The 20239-nt window shown below is 39.1% G+C and overlaps 2 protein-coding genes across 2 annotated transcripts in view; both read right to left on the bottom strand.

Annotated features, from left to right (window-relative positions):
* CEP152 (centrosomal protein 152) overlaps positions 1 to 4451 on the bottom strand; it is a 112275-nt gene extending 107824 nt beyond the window's left edge. Inside the window, exon 1 of the mRNA XM_066344297.1 lies at positions 4353 to 4451. The gene's annotated coding sequence lies outside the window, so the exon portion shown is untranslated. The remainder of the gene's footprint in view (positions 1 to 4352) is intronic.
* A 5112-nt stretch (positions 4452 to 9563) lies between these two features.
* Positions 9564 to 20239, bottom strand: part of SHC4 (SHC adaptor protein 4) — a 133164-nt gene continuing 122488 nt past the window's right edge. The window contains exons 11-12 of the mRNA XM_066342073.1: positions 18377 to 18630; positions 9564 to 10470 (exon numbers count right to left, since the gene is read on the bottom strand). Coding sequence (XP_066198170.1) covers positions 10315 to 10470; positions 18377 to 18630 — 410 coding nt within the window. The 3' untranslated portion in view covers positions 9564 to 10314. The remainder of the gene's footprint in view (positions 10471 to 18376; positions 18631 to 20239) is intronic.

Here is a 20239-nt window from a genome sequence, read left to right as displayed (position 1 = left end):
CCTAACCAACCCTTTCAACTCTTAACTCCACTGTAAACCCTCCCAGCCTCTGCTTCTCAGACCAGCCCTGTTCTTTGCTGCTCCCGTGCCAGTGCTAAAAGGAGAAAGGAACATGTGTACTCTTTCACTGAGTGAAATATATATATATAGTTTGCAAAATCTAAACCATGTCTCCACCCAGAAGCTACAAAAACCCTTTTGTATACCACTATAATACAGAGATCTGAACATGATAGAGTCCATAATGTAGCTGGAATGGTGAGGAGAAAACACACAAGCTCATGTCAATAGGTCTGCTCACCACTGCAACTGACTGTCAAACCTACAGAATTTATAGATAATAAAAATGATAGTCCACTTAAATCCTGGCTCCTTAAAAGAAATGAAATTAAGGCCCTGGCCGGTTGGCTCAGTGGTAGAGCGTCGGCCTGGCGTGCAGGAGTCCCGGGTTCGATTCCCGGCCAGGGCACACAGGAGAAGCGCCCATCTGCTTCTCCGCCCCTCCCCCTCTCCTTCCTCTCTGTCTCTCTCCTACCCTCCCGCAGCCAAAGCTCCATTGGAGCAAAGTTTGCCCGGGTGCTGAGGATGGCTCTGTGGCCTCTGCCTCAGGTGCTAGAATGGCTCTGGTTGCAACAGAGCAGCGCCCCAGATGTGCAGAGCATCGCCCCCTGGTGGGTGTGCCAGGTGGATCCTGGTCAGGCGCATGTGGGAGTCTGTCTGACTGCCTCGCATTTCCAACTTCAGGAATAAATAAAAAAAATAAAATAAAATAAAATAAAATAAAATAAAATAAAATAAAATAAAATAAATAAAATAAAATAAAATAAAATAAAATAAAATAAAATAGATTAAGCTGGACCTTAAAGACATCCCTAAAGTGTCCAGGCCAGGCATAAATAATCTTTCCTGCTTTTGATTCTTAAAGTTTTCCTTACTTCTTCCTGTATTTTATAATTAAAGTCAGAAGATGGAATTTGGGTACATTTCTCCTTTTTTAGATAAATGGGAAGGTTTTTTTTGTAATCTGGCACTAACCTGTCACTAATCTGTTGAATTTTGAAAAAGAACATTAAAATTTACAAGAGCCTACTTTTTCTCAGGATATAATGAATTCTACAAGGTATCTTCATTTTTAAGTGAAGAGAATGTAAAGGACCAAAGTGTATCTTTTTAAAAAAATGTTCCATTGATTTGAAAGAGAGAGTGAAATAAAGGGAGAATGGGGGTAGTAGAGCGAGATAGAGAGAGAAAGGAGAGAGAAAAGCATCAATTCATTGTTCCACTTAGTTGTTCCATTTTAGTTGTACATTCATTGGTTGCTTCTCATATGTGCCCTGACCGGATATCAAACCTGTGACGTTGGCGCACCTGGACGACATTCTACCCATTGAGCAACCCGGCCAGGGTCAGCATATCTTTGTTTGAATAACATTTTAAATTCAAACCGTATCATCCAAGAAAAATCTGAAAATATCTGAAAAGGTCAAAATATTTCCCCATTAGAGAAGAAATGAATCAAACAAGTTTTCCTTCTGAAAAGTGCAAACTACCAATGACCTAAAGACACTATTTTAGGCATAAAGAGGAATTTGAATATCATTTACAATGAAATACAATTTTCAACCAGTAAATTGTAAACAACAAACAAAAAACCTGATAACATCTATGATGGCTATTTTGTTGTAGGAAACAGACATCTGTATGAATTGCTGGTGGAAAGTATAAACTGTGAAAACTACCTTGAAAATTAATATTAATATATTGAAAAAAGAACATTTGCCCTAGTAAATACTTTTGAATAAATTTGGCAATACTATGCCATTCATAAAAATTAAATATTTCTATATTTATTGACTGATCATTAAAAAAATCAAGATACAGAAAAAGAGTACAATATGCTTTTGCTTTTTTTTAAATAGCAAACTAGTTAATACTTTCTTCCTAGAAAAATTTTCTGAACTCATTAACAAGACTATGTTCTGTCCTTCTGTTACACTTAGACAGAAGGGCTCAGTACTCATGTTGTCATCCCTGGTTAAGTTGTCTTTGCCCTCTCTGCAATAAGAAGGAAGACCAGGGGTGTTTAGTTGGATAAAACATTATAAAAGCAAAAGTAGTACTGTTTTTGCCTCCTCTAAGAGCCTACAAGCACTCTGAAGGCAGAAAATATTGTGTGTGTGTGTGTGTGTGTCAGAGACAGAGAGAGTCAGAGAGAGGGGACAGATAGGAACAGACAGACAGAAAGGGAGAGAAATGAGAAACATCAATTCTTCGTTGCGGCTCCTTAGTTGTTCATTGATTGATTTCTCATATGTGCCTTGACCCGGAGGCTACACCAGACCGAGTGACCCCTTGACTGAGCCAGCGACCTCGGGCTCAAGCCGGTGAGCCTTGCTCAAACCAGATGAGCCCACGCTCAAGCTGGCGTGGCCTTGAACCTGAGTCCTTCCACGTCCTAGTCCGATGATCTATCCACTGCACCACCGCCTGATTAGGCAAGGCAGAAATTAAATGTATCTACCCCACCCTTTGGACATGGTAGACAAACAATGACTATTTGTTGGGTTAACATAATACATTCATGTTGCCCTATATGGATTCATTATTTCAATAAAATTTTACTGAGCACCTGCTGTGTGCCAGGTTATACCTTAGATATATCTAAGACATGGTATTAACTCTGGGTAGTAAACAGTCCCTTACGGAAACAATAATATATATTAATAGTCACAGTGATACATTGTAATAAATTCTATAACAGAGAAAAGTACCAAAGCAAATATTAACTTTGCCTTAGAACAGGGGTCCCCAAACTACGGCCTGTGGGCCACATGCGGCCCCCTGAGGCCATTTATCCGGCCCCCACAGCACTTCCGGAAGGAGCACCTCTTTCATTGGTGGTCAGTGAGAGGAGCATAGTTCCCATTGAAATACTGGTCAGTTTGTTGATTTAAATTTACTTGTTCTTTATTTTAAATGTTATATTTGTTCCCGTTTTGTTTTTTTACTTTAAAATAAGATATGTGCAGTGTGCATAGGGATTTGTTCATAGTTTTTTTTTTATAGTCCGGCCCTCCAATGGTCTGAGGGACAGTGAACTGGCGCCCTGTGTAAAAAGTTTGGGGACCCCTGCCTTAGAAGAAAGGAAAGCTGAGAGAAGTTTCACAGAAAGAAAAGACTTTTGATAAATGGAAACAGTTTGCTCAAAGTTGCTCAGCTAATAAATAGGTGAGCCAGAATTGAGCCCAGGTTGCCAGGATGAGTGCCCTCATTCTCGCCCAAATAGGGGTTAAAATAGTACCTGCCTCAAAGACTAGTTATGAGGATTCACAAGATAATGCATATAAGTGCTTAGCACTGTTATCTAACATAAAAATGCCACCTCCTTCAAGAAGCCCTCCCTATCCTGTTCCCCCATGGAATTTGTAGCTTTTTCATACTTTGTTTATATTTCTATGTTTTTCTTATTGCTCAATTCCAGTCATAAGAAAATTCCAAGGCAGTTAGTTGAATGCATTTATTTATCAAAGGAGTACATATAAATTCTCATGCATTGTGAAGGATACAATAAAATTCAGCTTAAATGACACTTGAGTTCATGACTATAAGAAAAGGTTAAATGCCACAAAATGGGTTTATAAAAGCCCTGAAAGTTAGTAAATTCTACTTATTTGCTTACATGCTAGTTTCTCTTCTTGCCTGTTTTAGACTTACAACACCAGGCTTAGGAGGCCTATTCATTCATTCAACAATTATTTACAAAGCACTGTTGAAGATTACGAAGTTTAACCGGACTTGGTGAAAGAAAAAAATAAACATGTAAACAAATGATGACAATCATCTGTGATCAGTGCTAATGACAGCAGCTTGGGCAAATCAATTCAGGGATCTCAGAGCATGCAGCGAGTAAGCACCTAAGGGCTAAACGAATCACTAATGGCCTTACCAAGGAACTCCGTGTGGCGTCAGCTAGGGCACAACGAGTAGGTACCGCGAGACGGAAGCTGCACAGATCCCAGGCTGCCAGGGATCGCTGGCTTTGGCTGCAAGCGTCACAAGTACTCGGTCAACACACGTGTAAAGAGCACTCACTGTGAGCCAGGCACGGCGCCAGGGTGACCACGAGGGTCTCGCGGTTAGCCCAGCAGCCTAGAAGAGAACAGGACCTCCCAGAGGTCACTCCTAAGCAGAACGACACTTCAAAGGCTGATCGCCGCAACCCGCGGGCAATTCACCACCGCGGGACTTGGGGAGGTGGCGAGGCAGCCTTCCCGGCAGCCTCAGCCAGAATTCGGAGGACCCCGCACTCCCTCTAACTCCACCCTCAAGCCCAGCCACAAAGCGAAACTCACCAGAGGCCACGGACGCTGTCACCGCTGGGAAACCCTAACCCAGGTAGCAGTCGAACCTCTAGGAAACCCCCCTACCCGGGCTCCAATCTGCTAGCTCCTTCCTGGTCACAACCGAACTCGGAGCCCTAAAGAGATTGAGAAGCAGCTGTCTCCGTCAATCGCCAGCTAGAACCTCTTCTGGTAGGCGGGCCCATGCCGGACAGGGCGGGACGTGAAGACAAAAGTCTCCGCCCTACTCAAGCTTGGTTGAGAAGTCCGCCTGCGGTTGTAAATGCTACAAAGCTGTTTAAAAGCGGGCGCCAGAGGTGGCGGGAAGTTCCTTCTGTGTGCCCATTGGTGAATATATGAGCCAATTACAAAAGAGTTGATTAGTGTGGGCGGGTTTATCGATTGCCCGAGTACTTCGCCTCCAGCCTTTGGCTAGTCTTCCCTGGCCTTTTGCCCTTTCCGTCATTACTGGTGCGGTGACTCGTGCTCCCCGTGCTTGCAACCCCTCGACGCCAGCACACAGAATCCCTCATTTCCCCATCAATCCCTTACCTTGGAGTTTGGCTTCCAGGTGCCAGCCTCTGCATCACCTAAACAGTTTCGACTTCCTTTTTTTTTTTTTTTACTTTGTCCTTCTGCTTCCCTGGCAGAAATATTTCTCACCTCTGTACACAGTGTGCATATCTTATTATAGTTCTTATATCTAACTATAAATAGTTGGTGTATCTGTTTTATTCAGTCCAATGTTAGTATTCTGAAGTACTTACTTTGCTTCTTGGACATTCAGCATGTTTCATGGTCCAATAGGCACACAAAACAAATTTGTTAAATGAGTAAGTGAATGAACAAATAATGGACTGCTTTTTATGCCAGGAAAAGCAAATAAAGGCATTCAGGTAAATGGCAGTTGTTGAAACCTGAGCCAAGGTATCTATTAGTGAGAACTAGACTTAGGGTCTAGTCTTTTATGTCTCACTGAAGTCCATCAGCAAACTGTGTGAGGCGCCCTGTGTAAAGGTTACGATGGCATGCTATGGCAAGAATGTTAAGTGACCCCTGCCCACAAACAACTGTTTCTTAAAGAGATGAAAGCATAAAAGATGTAAGGAAGAAAAGCACAGGAATAGACAGTTTACTATTCCTTACACAGTGCTTTAGAATTTGGTAAGCTCTTTTAAAGACACTAGCTCATTTGGTTTTCACAACACAATCCCGTGAGGGCTAGGACATGTATTATTATCCCATTTTACATCAAAAGAAACTGACAAAAAAATTAAATGACTTGTCCATGGCTACACAACTAATGTGAGACAGAATTTGACCCAGCTTATCTCCAAACCCAGAGCTTGTCACTAAATATACGTGAGGCTTAAGTACAGAAGTCACGAAAAAATAATGCAAAATAGAGAATAAATCAGAGACCCTTGTCTCTAAAAGTGGACTTAAATGGAAATATATATATATTATAACCAATGAAATTTTCTGACTGCCTTTCCTGTTTAATTCCTAGCTTAGGTGCTTGAATACAAAGTGTGAGGCAGAACCCTACCCCTTGCACTCTTTTTGGAGTGCAAGATGCTTACATTAAAAAGACAACACAGGCCCTGGTGATGGCTCAGTGGATACAGCATTGTCCCAGTGCACTGAGGGCACAGGTTTGATCCCTGGTCAGGGTACGTATGAGAAGCAACAAGTGAGTGCACAACTAAATAGAACTACAGGTGATGCTTCTCTCTCTTTCTCTCTCTCCTCCTCCCTCTCTCAAGTCAATGGAGATAAGACAACACAAAAACATAGTTGACTACATGTAATATGAGTAAATAGGCAATAATTCTGGGGGAAAGTGAGTGTCTAATGAAGGCTCTTTTACGGAAGGTTGGTAGAGGAAGAGAGTCAACAAGCAGTTTGATTAGCATGAATGATTACAGTGTGAAGGTCAGACCTGCAAAGGTGAAGAATTCTTATATTTAGAGGTAAGACTGGAGAAGGTGGATAGAACATTGCTAACAGAAGCGCTTAAGGCCTGGAGGAATGGGAAAGGCGTGTTACAAAGGGAAGGTATGATGAGCACAAGGAATTAACTTGACCAGACATATACAAACAGAAAGAGGTATTCTGGGGTAATAAAGACAAGTGTAGGGGGAAAGAGAGAAACTACCAAAGACCTTGAATGCTGGTTAAGAGCTTATTTGTGAAATGCTGGGTCAAAGTTTATCTTGTACTTTTTATTTCTTTCTTTTTAACTTATTGATTGATATTAGAAAGACAGAAAGGGACAGACAGACAGACAGAAACATCGATCTCTTCCTGTATGACTGGGGATGGAACCTGCAGAGTTGGTGAATTGGGACAATGCTCTGGCTATAAGGCTAGGACCATCTTGCATTTTTTAAACAGACACACCTATGAGCTAGGAAGGATGCTACTTCTCCCAGACTTTTTACATTGAAAGAGCGGAGGAAGATCAGACCGTTATTTGTAGTATATTCAGTCAATGATATTTTGGGAGCATTTACTTTGTACCGTGCACTGTTCCAGAGGCTCACTTAATGTTGACATGTGGGTCGGAATGAAGTTACCTCTCATAGATCTGCTCCTGCCCACAGCCACAATGACTTCACCATCACTACCTTCCCACCATCTGAAACCTGACCATACCTGACTGGGTTAAAGGTGAGTGTCAGACCCAAACTGGGCCAATCAGATTGCCTTCCCAGATAACTGAAATAAGACTTCATGAAACTGAGTCAGGTAGTAGCCATACAGAAGAGAAGCAGACTTTTATTACACTTGTCTGTATGTTATAGGAAATACGCAACCTACATAGCTGTATCATGTATATGGCAGAACGTAGACTGAAGAGCATGAACTTCCGTCACTCAGAGCCATGGAGCTATCTGGTTCTTGCACTTTGTGAAGCCTCACACTTAGGTTTTTCCTGGGGTTCTGTGATACCTGAACCTTAAAACATCTTCTAACTTGAGCTGGCTTGGGTCATGTAGGTGGGGTTGAAGTGTCCACAAAAATTTAATGTTCACCCAAAACCTCAGAATGTGACCTTACTTGGAAATAGGGTTTTTGCAAATGCAATTAGTAAAGAAGTTATACTGGGTGAGGACAAGTCTTAACAGTCTCACAGAGCAAAAATTTCTGATTTTGATAGAGCAAAATTTCTTTTTACATTTTTTTATTTTCAATTTTTAAAAAATTATTAATTTTAGAGAGAGAGGAAGGAAGAAATAGAGAGAAACATCTATTTGTTGTTCCACTTATTGATGTGTTCACTGATTGATTCTTGCATGTGCCCTGACCACGGATCAAACCCACAACCTTGGCATATTGGGACAATGTTCTCACCGACTGAGTGACCTGACCAGGGACCATTTGTTAAGTAATGACCTTCTTTTGGAGTTACCAAGATTGATTGAGTCCCTCTACTGTGGGCCATGATTCCTAAAAAGCAGCTCTTCCCACAGAGCTCCCTCACCTTCTGTTATTGCTCCCTCCCTCAGCCTTCACTGGCCAGGACAGCGCATCCTCCTCTGTGCTTTCCCACACTCTGCCCTCGCCTTTGTAAAACAGAGCCCCTTTATTAAAATCTCAAATTACCCAATTTAATTGAGGCATCTGTCTCCTGTCGGGACCCTGACACATCCTACAAATGATAAACTTTCCAAATTCCAAACATCAGACATGTATCATTGATTGTCACAAAGTAATAATCATTTATTTTTTTTTGAAAAGTCGTTTACAGGTATTTATAGGCAAATGGATTTCCACTTTAAGACAGATGAAGATAAGAGTGTGTCACTAAAATAGCATGCAATCAAACATTTCCTTTGTTGTTTCTTTTCCATTGTGTCTGTGGCATTTGTAAGCACAGTATTTGCTCATCCAACTACTAAACCATTACAGTCAAATACTGACTACCCATGTGTACTGTTCACATCGTGTATACTCTCTGCATCTAATTGTATCACGACTCTTTCCTGCTACCCAGTTCACGCTACTCAGCCAAACTGAGACCACAGCCCTTCTCTGTCTCTGATAAAGGTGATTAGAACACCCATAAGTTTCTCTGATTTATATCCTCCTGATCTCCTTCCTTTATGAGGACAGAAAATGAAGAACCAAGAGGTATGAAAAAATTGATGAAAAAATACATTATTTCCTAGTTGTATAAAAGGAAAGAAACCTATCTAAGAAATTAACAGCAGAACAAATAAAATCATAAACTTCTTCATAAAAATATTAGAGTTCAGTATGCTTAATTTCTGATTATTTCTATCCAAAAGAAGTTTTCCATATTTTATTTAAAACTTAGCGAATATATCACAATTGCAAATATTAAGTTGTATCTACATAGCCCAAATGAAGTGGAGTTAAGGCTACTGTCCAGCTAACTCAGGATAATAAAACACTCTATAATAATGGCCAGATCTCTACATGCAAAGGCAAGGAAAGGGCTGAAGCAGTTTCTGCTACTCAAAACAACCAAATCAAAAAATAAACAAAAACAAAAAAACAACCAAATCCACCTCTACCATATTTACTTATATTATTCCAAAGTTTCAATGTTTTTGACTGAAAAGCTTGGGGTGTTTACTATTTGAATGTTGATATCAGTTGTGCCATTCATTTTGAGTATAGACACAAACAGAAGGGAAAATACTGATGTTTTCAACCTTAATTATACAGACTGCTTATCAACACTGACATACACGGAAACTTTGCTTTTGATAGGCCTCTAGTAGGTTAGGGCTGAAACGGAGCTCTGAATTCGCCTAGCCCAGCTCTCTCATTTTATAGACAAGGACATGGGCGTCAGACAGGGTCAGCCACTTGCTCATGGTCACATTGACGACAGCCAGCCCAGCACTTTTCCCACAATGCTTACTCATACCATCAGTTTACCAGTGTGTCCACATGTGGCAAACCTGCTTCTTTTACAATGCTCTCTCCCTCCTGCTCTTTGTGTGACCACATCTAGAAAAGGTGCTACGGGTACATGTAGGTGAGAGGCTATCATTTAGTCCCGACCAGTCAAAGGATGTCTCCCCATACTTCCAAATAAATTCAGTATTTTAAATAGCAATGGAACCAATTTGGATATTAATTATCAAGAGCACTGGTTTGTTTACCATCTTTTAAATCCACATACTGATGAGCTCTTTTTTTTTTTTTTTTTTTTTTTTTTTTTTTTTTTTTTTTGGTGATGGGAGAGAAGAAGGGAGAAATACAATGAAATCAGAAATGACTGATACATTTGGCCTCTTCAGCTTGTCACGTGCTGCACACAAACAGTCCAAATAGCAAAAACGAGAAATACTAGGCCAACCGATTTGGGCCCCAACCCTTTGACCAGTGAATGGGACCGGCCAATGAAGCAACAGACCGACACTTTCAGTAGCTTTTGATTTGATTCCACTGGCATAGACACGGTCCAAATACAATTCAAATTCATTCTAACATTGCGGTCAAAGTGCTGCTAACCAGAATATACAATAAAGTCAGTATCTCTCAAACAAATCGCTTATTTTTGTAACAAGGAAATTTTTTTTTCTTGGCAAATATTTCTGTATAGAATATGAAGACACAACTAATCTCCCCAATATGAAAATGTCCCCAAATTATCAAGTTGAAAGGCACATACCACTACTGCCCCAGCAGTTCATTCAAGTTGTCTTTAGCATGTGAAATTTTAATTGTGCTTTTAGCTTGTTATCAATGTAATGTGGCCTTAAAAAGTGACATCCGTGCATATGTATAATTTCTTTTTAAATGGACCAATCCTCTTCCCCTTTTCTGATTTCCACTTTCTGAAGATCAATTTTCATTAGTCCGTGACGGTCTCGGAAAGATGCACTTCACAGTTTGTGTTCTATTTCATCTAGAAACCAAGTCTGAATTATTCTTGTGTCCTAACACAAAGTGGAGAATCTTGAATTATCAGTGTGATGGTTTTTTCATATGATCATTTGTTTAAATGCATAAGTCCTGGGATATTATCTTTTCTCACTGGTTGTTTAAGGCTTACTTCGCTCCCAGAAGAGATGATTGGCAAACTATTATCCATGTGGTATCTGATAAGGTGGCCGACATTATCAAATACATGATCCTTAGTCCTCACCTTGAAAAGGAAGAACAAAAGTATTAAGGTTAAATGATAATAGTTCTCCTGACAGCCAATGTAAACAATTAGGGTTGGGATGGGCGACAGATATACCTCTGAAGGAGATATTTTGCATAATAAAAAAAAAAGAAAAAAGAAAAGGTACTTTTTAATTCTGTATCCCTTAAAAAACAGTTTGTTCATTCTCCAACACCTTCTTAAAGCAACTGTCTCTCCCAGTTAGAGAAATGGTAAATACTTGCCACCAATCCAAATTTGCAATCAACTTCTTTGCCATGTTACTGTTTGATATACAGGAGTCTTTGGGTTACAACACTCTTGACATACAACGTTTTCAATTTACGAGGCTCATGCCCATAAAAACATAAAATAATTGAGACATGAGTGTTTCAGCTTACGCTGTTACCATTGTACTTTTTTTACATTCAATTTTTGTCATTTTTTTCTGTTACTACATTATAGTGTACAGTGCAGTATGTTTATGTCCTTTTCATTTTTCTGTGGCTTGGTTGTGTTTTTATGTTTTAGATTATGATTTTACAACTGTGATAGGTAAATGACTTAGGCTAGGGTGTGTTTTGACTTACACCAAGATTCAGGTTACGTCACTGTTTTAGGAATGGAACTGTGTTGTAACCCGAGGACCCCCTGTACTCTATCATGTCACCATTCCTATAAATATTTAAATAGGTTTTATACAAGCATGAATCTCAGGATTACAATTAAATCCCATCAAGCAGAGCGCTTCCATAATATCCTGTCTGTGAAGGAAGCATGCCCTTCTAAAAAGTCCTCTCCTTGGGGGCTCAATACAAATCCTGTGTCCTCTAAGAAGCTTCCTCAGACCTTTCTAATAGGTATTCATGTCTCCTTCCTGCAGACTTACTACTGCTAGTGATTCATAAATATTTGTTACACAGAGCTTCTTGTCTGTTTGCCAAAGAAACGCAGTTGCCCTCGGCCTATCTTCTCCTGTGAACTTTCCTCCCTATAATTATGATATTATATCCTCACCCTAGGTATGGGCAATAGACATTGCTCTCCATTTGACTCCACTGGCTCAGCAGCCTGGCCCTGATACACTCCTGTTTGGAGGGTGGCTGGGAACCATCCAGGACAGGGAAAGTATGCAGCCAGGCACCACCTAGTCTTGAAATTCTACTACATCTCCTTAAGGATCCTTTGAATTCTATCTAGATCAGGGGTCCCCAAACTACGGCCCGCGGGCCACATGCGGCCCCCTGAGGCCATTTATCCGGCCCCCGCTGCACTTCCGGAAGGAGCACCTCTTTCATTGGTGGTCAGTGACAGGAGCATAGTTCCCACTGAAATACTGGTCAGCTTGTTGATTTAAATGTACTTGTTCTTTATTTTAAATATTGTATTTGTTCCCATTTTGTTTTCTTACTTTAAAATAAGATATGTGCAGTGTGCATAAGGATTTGTTCATAGTTTTTTTTTTTTATAGTCTGGCCCTCCAATGGTCTGAGGGACAGTGAACTGGCCCCCTGTGTAAAAAGTTTGGGGACCCCTGATCTAGATCTTGGTTTTCAGAATATTAAACACACCCACACTTATTGGAATAATTGACCAAATTTCAATATGGGCTGTGAATTACCTAACAGTATTATACCAATGTTTTAACTTCTCAATTTTGATCAATGTACTATGGCTATGTAAGAGAATATTCCTATTCTGAAAATACACACTCAAGGATTGAAAGGAAAAGAGCATGACGTTTCCAATTTATTCTCAAATGGCTTCACACTTGGAAGATATTTTTATCTCCTCCATCTCATCCCCAATCCGTGTCAGATCGGTTAATCAGTCCTGCCAGTCTGGGTTCTTAATTTTGACTCAATCTGCCCTCCCCTTTGGATTTTTCCTGCCTCCATCCGGTTTAAGCTTTCACCTGTTGTCACCTAGTATCCTCTAATTACTTTCCCTTTGTCTCTAATTGATCCTGCATACAAATGCCAAATATAACAGTGGTTATAAATTAATTATAAACTAACCACCCTGGCAAAACAAACCAGGAGATGTTTTAGTTTGGTAGGAAGGCAGGCAGAAGGTGTCCAATGGGGAGTTATTAAGTATACTGAATAAAAAGTGGGAGATTGCATATAAAATCTGTTTTTTTGGCTTCTTTGGAAAAATCAAATCTGCCTATACTGGCCCCATGTACACTATATAGGAATACCTCATTTTATTCCCTTTACTTTATTGAGCTTTACCAATATTGCATTTCTTATATATTGAAGGTCTGTGGTAACCCTGTGTCAAGCAAGTCCACTGGCACCATTATTTCCAACAGCATTTGCTCACTTTGTGTCTCTGTGTAACATTTTGGTACTTCTCACAATATTTCAAACTTTTTTCATTATTATTATTATATTTGTTAGGGTGATTTTTTAAAATCTTTCCTTTGATTGAAATAGAGAGGAAGGGAAAGAAAGAGAGAGACAGAAAGAGAGAGAAGCATCAACTAGTTGTTCCATTTCATTGTGTACTCATGGATTGCTTTCGTGAAGCCCTAATTGGGGATCGAACCCATGGCTTCAGTGCACTGGGATAGCGCTTTATCCACTGAACCACACAGTCAGGGCCTGCTATGGTGATCTTTGATGTTACTGTTGTAGTTGTTTGGGGGTAACATGAAACACAACCATATAAAATGGAGAACCTAATAGATAAATGTGCGTGTTCTGACTGTTCCACCGACTGGCCATTCCCTGTGGATATGTCTTTTGGATAAATATCCAGAAGTGGGATATTTGAATCATATGGGAGTTCTATTTTTAATTTTTTGAGGAAACTATATACTGTTTTCCATAGCAGCTGCACCATTTTAAATTCCCATCAACAGTGCAGAAGAGTTTCAATTTCTGTATAACTACATTTGTTCTTTCCTGTTTTTTGGATAATGGCCATCCTAACAGGTGAGATGATATCTTACTATGAATTTGATTTGCATTTCTCTGATAATAGTGTTGTTGAGCATCTTTTCATATACTTGTCCATTTGTACACCTTCTTTGAAGAAATGTCTATTTGAGTTGCCTACCATTTTTAAATCAGGTTATTTGTGTTTTCTGTTTTGCTTTTTGCTGTTCTGTTGCAAGAATTCCTTATATATTTTAAAAATTAATCCCTTATCATATATATGGCTTGCAAATATTTTCTCTCATTCTGTAGAGTGCTTTTTCACTTTGTTGATGGTTTCCAGTGCTGTGCAGAAACTTTTTGGTGCCACTTGTTGTTTTTTGTTTGTTGTTTTGCTTTCTGCATTTATTGTCGGTTTTTTGGGTTTCATGTCCAAAAAATATTATTGCCAAGACCAATGTTATAAAACTATTCCCTTATGCTTTCTCTTAGGAATTTTAGAGTTTCTGATCTTACATTTAAATCTTTGACCTATTTTGAGACAATTTTTGTGTGTGGTATAAAATAAGGGCCCAGATTCATTCTTTTGCATGTGGATATCCAGTTTTTCCAACACATTTGTTGAAGAGACTATCTTTTCTCCATTGTGTATTCTTGGCAACCTTGTCAAAGATTATTTGACCATATATGCATAAGTTTATTTCTGGGCTCTCCATTCTGTCCATTGGTCTATATGTCTGTCTTTATGCCAGTACCATACCATTTTGATTACTGTAGTTTTGTAATATGGTTTGAAATCAGTAAGTGTGATGTCTCCAGCTTTGGCCTTCTTTTTCAAGGTTATATTAAATCTGTAGATTATTTTTGGTAGTATATACATTTTAACAATATTAAATCTTCCAATCCATGAACATGGGTCATATTTCCATTTATTTTTATCTTCTTTAATTCCTTTCAGCAATGTTTTGTGGTTTTCAGTGTGCAAGTCTTTTGCCTCCTTGGTTAACTTCATTCTTAAGTATTTTTTAATGCTATTGTAATTACTCTTTTTTAATGCTATTGTAACAGGGATTGTTTTCTTAGTTTCTTTTCTTTTTACTGTTCATTGTTAGTGTATAGATATTCAACTGATTTTTGTATGTTGATTTTATTTTCTGCAACTTTGCTGAAATTGTTTATTAGATCTAACAGTTTTTTTATGTGGAGTCTTTAGGGTTATCTTCATATAAGATCTGAGACCATTTTACTTCTTCCTTTCCAATTTGGATGACTTTTATTTCTTTTTCCTGCCTAATTGCTCTGAGTAGTACAATATTTCTAATACTAAATTGAATAAAAGTAGTAGGAATGGACATTCTTACCTTGTTTCTGACATTATAGAAAAAGCTTTCAGTTTTTTACTGTTGAGTATGATATTAGTTGTGGGTATTACATATATTGCCTTTACTATTCTTAATTTGTTGAGTGTCTTTTTATATTTCATGAAAGTGTACTGAATTTTATCAAATAACTTTTTTTTTTTTCTTTTCTGAAGCTGGAAACGGGGAGAGACAGTCAGACAGACTCCTGCATGTGCCTGACCGGGATCCACCCAGCACACCCACCAGGGGGCCACGCTCTGCCCACCAGGGGGTGATGCTCTGCCCTTCTGGGGTGTCGCTCTGTTGTGACCAGAGCCACTCTAGCGCCTGAGGCAGAGGCCGAGGATCCATCCCCAGCGCCTGGGCCATCTTCGCTCCAATGGAGCCTCGGCTGCTGGAGGGGAAGAGAGAGACAGAGAGGAAGGAGAGGGGGAGGGGTGGAGAAGCAGATGAGCGCTTCTCCTGTGTGCCCTGGCCGGGAATCGAACCCTGGACTTCTGCATGCCAGGCCGATGCTCTACCACTGAGCCAACCGGCCAGGGCCTAACTTTTCTTCATCTATTGAGATGATCATGTGATTTTTATCCCTCATTCTGCTAATGTGATGTGTCATGCTGATTATCATATGTTAAACCATCCTTGCATTCCAGGGATAAAGCCCACTTAGTTATGGTGTATGATCCTTTTAATGCACTGTTTAATAGTTTGCTTGTGTTTTGTAGAGGATTTTGCATCTATGTTTATCATGAATATTGGCCTGTAGTTTTCTTTTTTTGTAGTGTTTTTGTTTTTGGTTTTTGGTTTTAGTATCAGGGTAATGCTGATCTCATAAAAGGAGTTTGAAAGTGTTTCCTCCTCTTCAATTTTTTTGGAAAGTTTAAGTAGCATTGGCTTTAAGTCTTCCTTAAATATTTTGTAAAATTCACAAAGAAGCCATCTGGTACTGGGTTTTTCTTTATTGGAAAGTTTTTGATTACTGATTCAATCTCTTTAATAGTAATTCTTCTGATTAGATTTTCTATTTTTTTATGATTCAATCTCAGTACACTATATATTTAAGAATTTATCCATTTCTTCTAGGTTACCCAATTTCTTACCATATAATTATTCTTAGTAATCTCTTATAATCATTTCATTTCTGTGGCATCAGTTGTTTGTCCATTTGTTGCTTTTTGTTTTATAGCCCACATTTTTGTTAAATTATACTATGTGATTCTTTTCCATTTGACTTATTTCACTTACTCTCAAGAGCCCTCCATGTTTTTGCAAATTGCCATCAGTTGTAATGTCTCCTCTTTCAGTTCTTTTTTTTTATAGATTTTTTTTAAAATTGATTTTAGGGGTGTGAAGGAACAAAAGCATCAACTTATAGTAGCTGCTTTTTATATGTGCCTTGACCAGGCAAGCCCCGGGTTTTGAACCAGTGACCTCAGCATTCTAGGTCAACACTTCATCCACTGTATCACCACAGGTCAGGCTTCACTTTCAATTCTGATTTTATTTATTTGGGTCTTCCTTCCAGTTTTCTTAGCTAACCTAGCTAATAGTTTGTCAATTTTGTTTACCTTTCAGAAAACCAACTCATAGCTTTATGGATTTTTCTTATTGTTTTGCTATTCTCTTTCATTTATTTCTGCTCTGATCTGGATTATTTCCATTCTTCTGGTAATTTTAGGCTTAGTTTGCTCTTTTTTTTTAGTTCCTTGATGTATAAAGTTAGGTTGTTTATTTGAGATCTTTATTTTTTTCCTTTTTTCAATGTAGGCATTTATCACTATCAACTTCCTTCATATTGCTTTTTCTGCATCCCAAGTTTGGCACGCTATGTTTTCATTTTAGTTTGTCCCCAGATATTTTCAAATTTATTTTTTCACTTCTTTGAATCATTTGTTGTTCAAGAGTGTGCTACTTAGTTTCCACATATTTGTAAATATTACAGTTTTCTTTCTGCCAGTAATTTCTAGTTTCATCCCACTATGATTAGAAAAGGTACTTGGTAGGATTTCAGCTTCTTAAATTTATTAAGACTTGTTTTGGGGCCTGACCAGATGGTGGTGCAATGGACAGAGTGTCAGACTGGGACATGGAGGACCCAGGTTCAAAATCCTGAGGTCACCAGCTTGAGCACGGGCTCATCGGGTTTGAGCAAGGCTCACCAGCTTGAGCCCAAGGTCGCTGGCTCGAGCAAGGGGTCACTCAGTTGGCTGCAGCCCCCTGGTCAAGGCACATATGAGAAATCAATCAATGAACAACTAAGGAACCACAATGAAGAATTGATGTTTCTCATCTCTCTCCCTTCCTGTTTATCTGTCCCTATCTGTCCCTCTCTCTGACTCTCTCTGTCTCTGCCACCAAAAAAAAAAAAAGACTTGCTTTGGGGACTTAACGTATAATCTATCCTAGGATTTGTGACCTAACATACTGATGTTCTGAGTATGCCTGAAAAGAATGTGTATTCTGCTGCTATTGGGTAGAGTGCTCTGTATATGTCTATTGGGTTCATTTGATCTATAGTGTTGTTCAAGTCCTCTGTTTCTTTGTTGATCTTCTGTGCGAATGTTCTACCCATTATTGAAAGTAGAGTACTGAAATCTCCTACTGTTATTCTTTTGCTGTCTATTTCTCCCTTCAGTTGTGTCTATGTTTGTTTCATATACTTGGGTGCTCTGATGTTAGGTGCATATATATAGATAATTATTGTATCTTCCTAGTGAATTGATCCTTTTATCATTACATAATGTCATTCTTTGTCTTTTTTTACAGTTTTTGACTTAAAGTCTACTTAATCTGATATAAATACAGCTATCCCTGCTCTCTTTTGCTTATCATTTGCATGGAATATCTTCATTTATCCTTTCACTTTCAACTTAAGTGTGTCCTTCAATCCGAAGTAAACCTCTTATAGAATGCATACAGTTCTTTTTTTTTTCTTTTTCTTTTTTTATTAATTCAACAGTTCTACCTCTCTTGATTGGAGAAACTAAACCATTTAAAATTAAAGTAATTATTGATAAGGACTTACTGTTGCCATTTTGTTGTTTTTATTCCAGGATCATTTTGTCTACAGGCATCCTCTGCTCCAGCCATTTTATTGGCTTAATACCATCCTACTACTCAGTCTGCTCCTGTGCCTCCTTTCCTATACTTCAAATGCCTCCCTTTTAAGATTTTGCCGTCTTTCAAGGTTCATCTTACAGTTCAGACCCCGCAAGAAGTGTTTTAGTTTGCCACATCTAGAGCACTGCTCTATCTTGAGAAACAGCATAATGCTTTAGTTGAACTGTTTTTATGTCATTCATCTGTATAATTATTTAAACATCTATTTTATGAAATTATAAGCACCTGAGAGCAAGGACTAAGTACGTGATACCGAGCAACAGTTGACTGAATCCTTATACCATGTAGGTATTCACTTAATTCACTGAAATAAATTGAGAGGGGCAGAGAGAAGTTGTCTTCTACTTGATCCGAAAGGGTGGCTCCCACTCAGAGCCTTCTACTAATCTTTTGTTAGCACTTCATGCTCCAGCTGGAGGGTTCAAGAGAAAGTAAACTTCTTAGCCTTAAACACTTTCCAACAATATCATGTTTAAGATCTATCATTCAGAGTAACCTTAATCACAACATCCTGTAAAGACTAAAATGAGAAGTCAATAATACCTTGCCTTCAGGATCCACCAGAAGAAGATGTTTTGCATGGCCTCCCTGTAGTCCACTCAGCACATATTGGCCAGGAGATGTCGCACTCTCTCGAACCAAAAAGTCCCCATCCTTTACTAAGAGGCTCTCTGCCGCCTTTCTGCTCAGCTTGCCATGGTAGCAGTCTTCATTCCACAGCTGCTGCTTAATGTGTGGCAGAGAATGTGAGCTGGCAGGCTGGGCCACAGCACCTGGCTGAACAGTTTCTGGTGCTTCTGAAGTAAAGAAACAAGAAACATCACCAAGTTACCACCTCAGCCATCCATTTATTCAATCATTCATTCACTCAGCAAATGTAATTTGAGGCCCTACTATGTACCAAGCATTATTTAAGTAATGCTGTTTCTGGAACAAATGGGGTTATTATTTTCAAAACTTCCAACAGGCTCTAATTTAATGGTAGATTCACTGCCTTTGGCTTCTGTTACAAGGAAAGCCTTGCCCAGGTACAGGAGTTTTTTCTTTCAGATGAGAAATGTAACTGACCTGTGAGAACTGCTTTTATAACTACAGCAAGAGGCTCTTTATGTCTCAGGGGCTGTGTGTTGAAGAAAAAGAGGCTTATGCTGTATTTGGATTATAGATAACTTCTAAGATTTTCCCAAACTCTTTCGAAAATGCCTACAGTAACTTCACACTATGCCAATTCTTTTAGCATTTAGCTTAAAAAAAAAAAACACCAGAAAAACAAATTACTAATGTGCTTCAGAGATCCTTCTAAACATATACTTCAAAGCTATGCTGAACTTCATAGTATTCCTATTAAATGACTTCTGTATTGCTGGTTTCATTCACTTGCCTGGACAAAACAGAGTCAATCAGGTAAAAGGAGGCAAAACATCAGGGAGGCATGGCCTGAGACAGCTCCCCAAGTCTCTGCAGAATAAGTGTTATCCAGATGTATGGCCTGTAGCTGCTGCCATCGTGGCCATTCACATGCAGGTTCTCATTGAATTTGGACAGACAGTAAAGAAACAGTGGAGCCAAAAAATGGTGGGCCATTTCTTTATTAAAGTCTCACACCGCCCAACAAGCAAACACTCAGGGAAAATACTTCCTTCTTCATTCAAAGCTCACAAAGCCCTGACACATTATCCGGTTTTACAATCAGGAGAACTTCCTCCAGTTTCTTCTAGAATCAAAGGTCCCACCAGTCTTAGTGGAGCTCGCAAAAGCGCCCCATCTGCACACCTTCTCTCTCTGCGAAACTCCCTTCTTCTTCAGCACCCTGCATTCTCTCTTCTCTCCCTGCAAAACATGGCTTCCTTCTGCCTCTTCTCCTTCTCTCTCATTTTTCCAAAACTATCTGGCACAAAAACCTCTCCTCCAGCAAACATTAGCAAAACAATGGCTCTTCCCAAGCAGAAAGGTAATTTGCGATTTCACAGATCACATATACTTGGCGCTGCCCACGTCCCAATGCAAATTATAAGCAAGCAAACATAAAAATCATATTTTACAAACTTATTTGACCAAACCAGAGTTGAGAGCACTGTGGGCATAACAAGGTACATCCAGGCAGCACTTAGTAATACTATTGATACTCTTAGTGATAATAATTACTATGTAGCTACCACTTATGAGTATGAGAGGCACTGCTCAATGCTTTATGTATATTATTTTGTTTGACTCTCAAAATTAGATAGGCAAAGAAATGGATCTTTTAAAAGGTTAAATGACTTACCCAAAGTCATAATGCTGATATGTTGTAGATCTGAGATTTGAAATGAGATCTGACTCCAAAACCCGGTTATTAATCATTACACTCTAAGGCCCGTCCTTGCCTTGGATGTGAAAATCTTTCCATTGTCACAACTGGTCTAG

This window comes from Saccopteryx leptura, chromosome 6 (genome assembly GCF_036850995.1).
Source record: "Saccopteryx leptura isolate mSacLep1 chromosome 6, mSacLep1_pri_phased_curated, whole genome shotgun sequence".
Classification (NCBI taxonomy): Eukaryota; Metazoa; Chordata; class Mammalia; order Chiroptera; family Emballonuridae; genus Saccopteryx; species Saccopteryx leptura.
The sequence above is the reverse complement of the archived record's forward strand: the minus strand, read 5'-3'. Positions and strand labels throughout refer to the sequence as shown.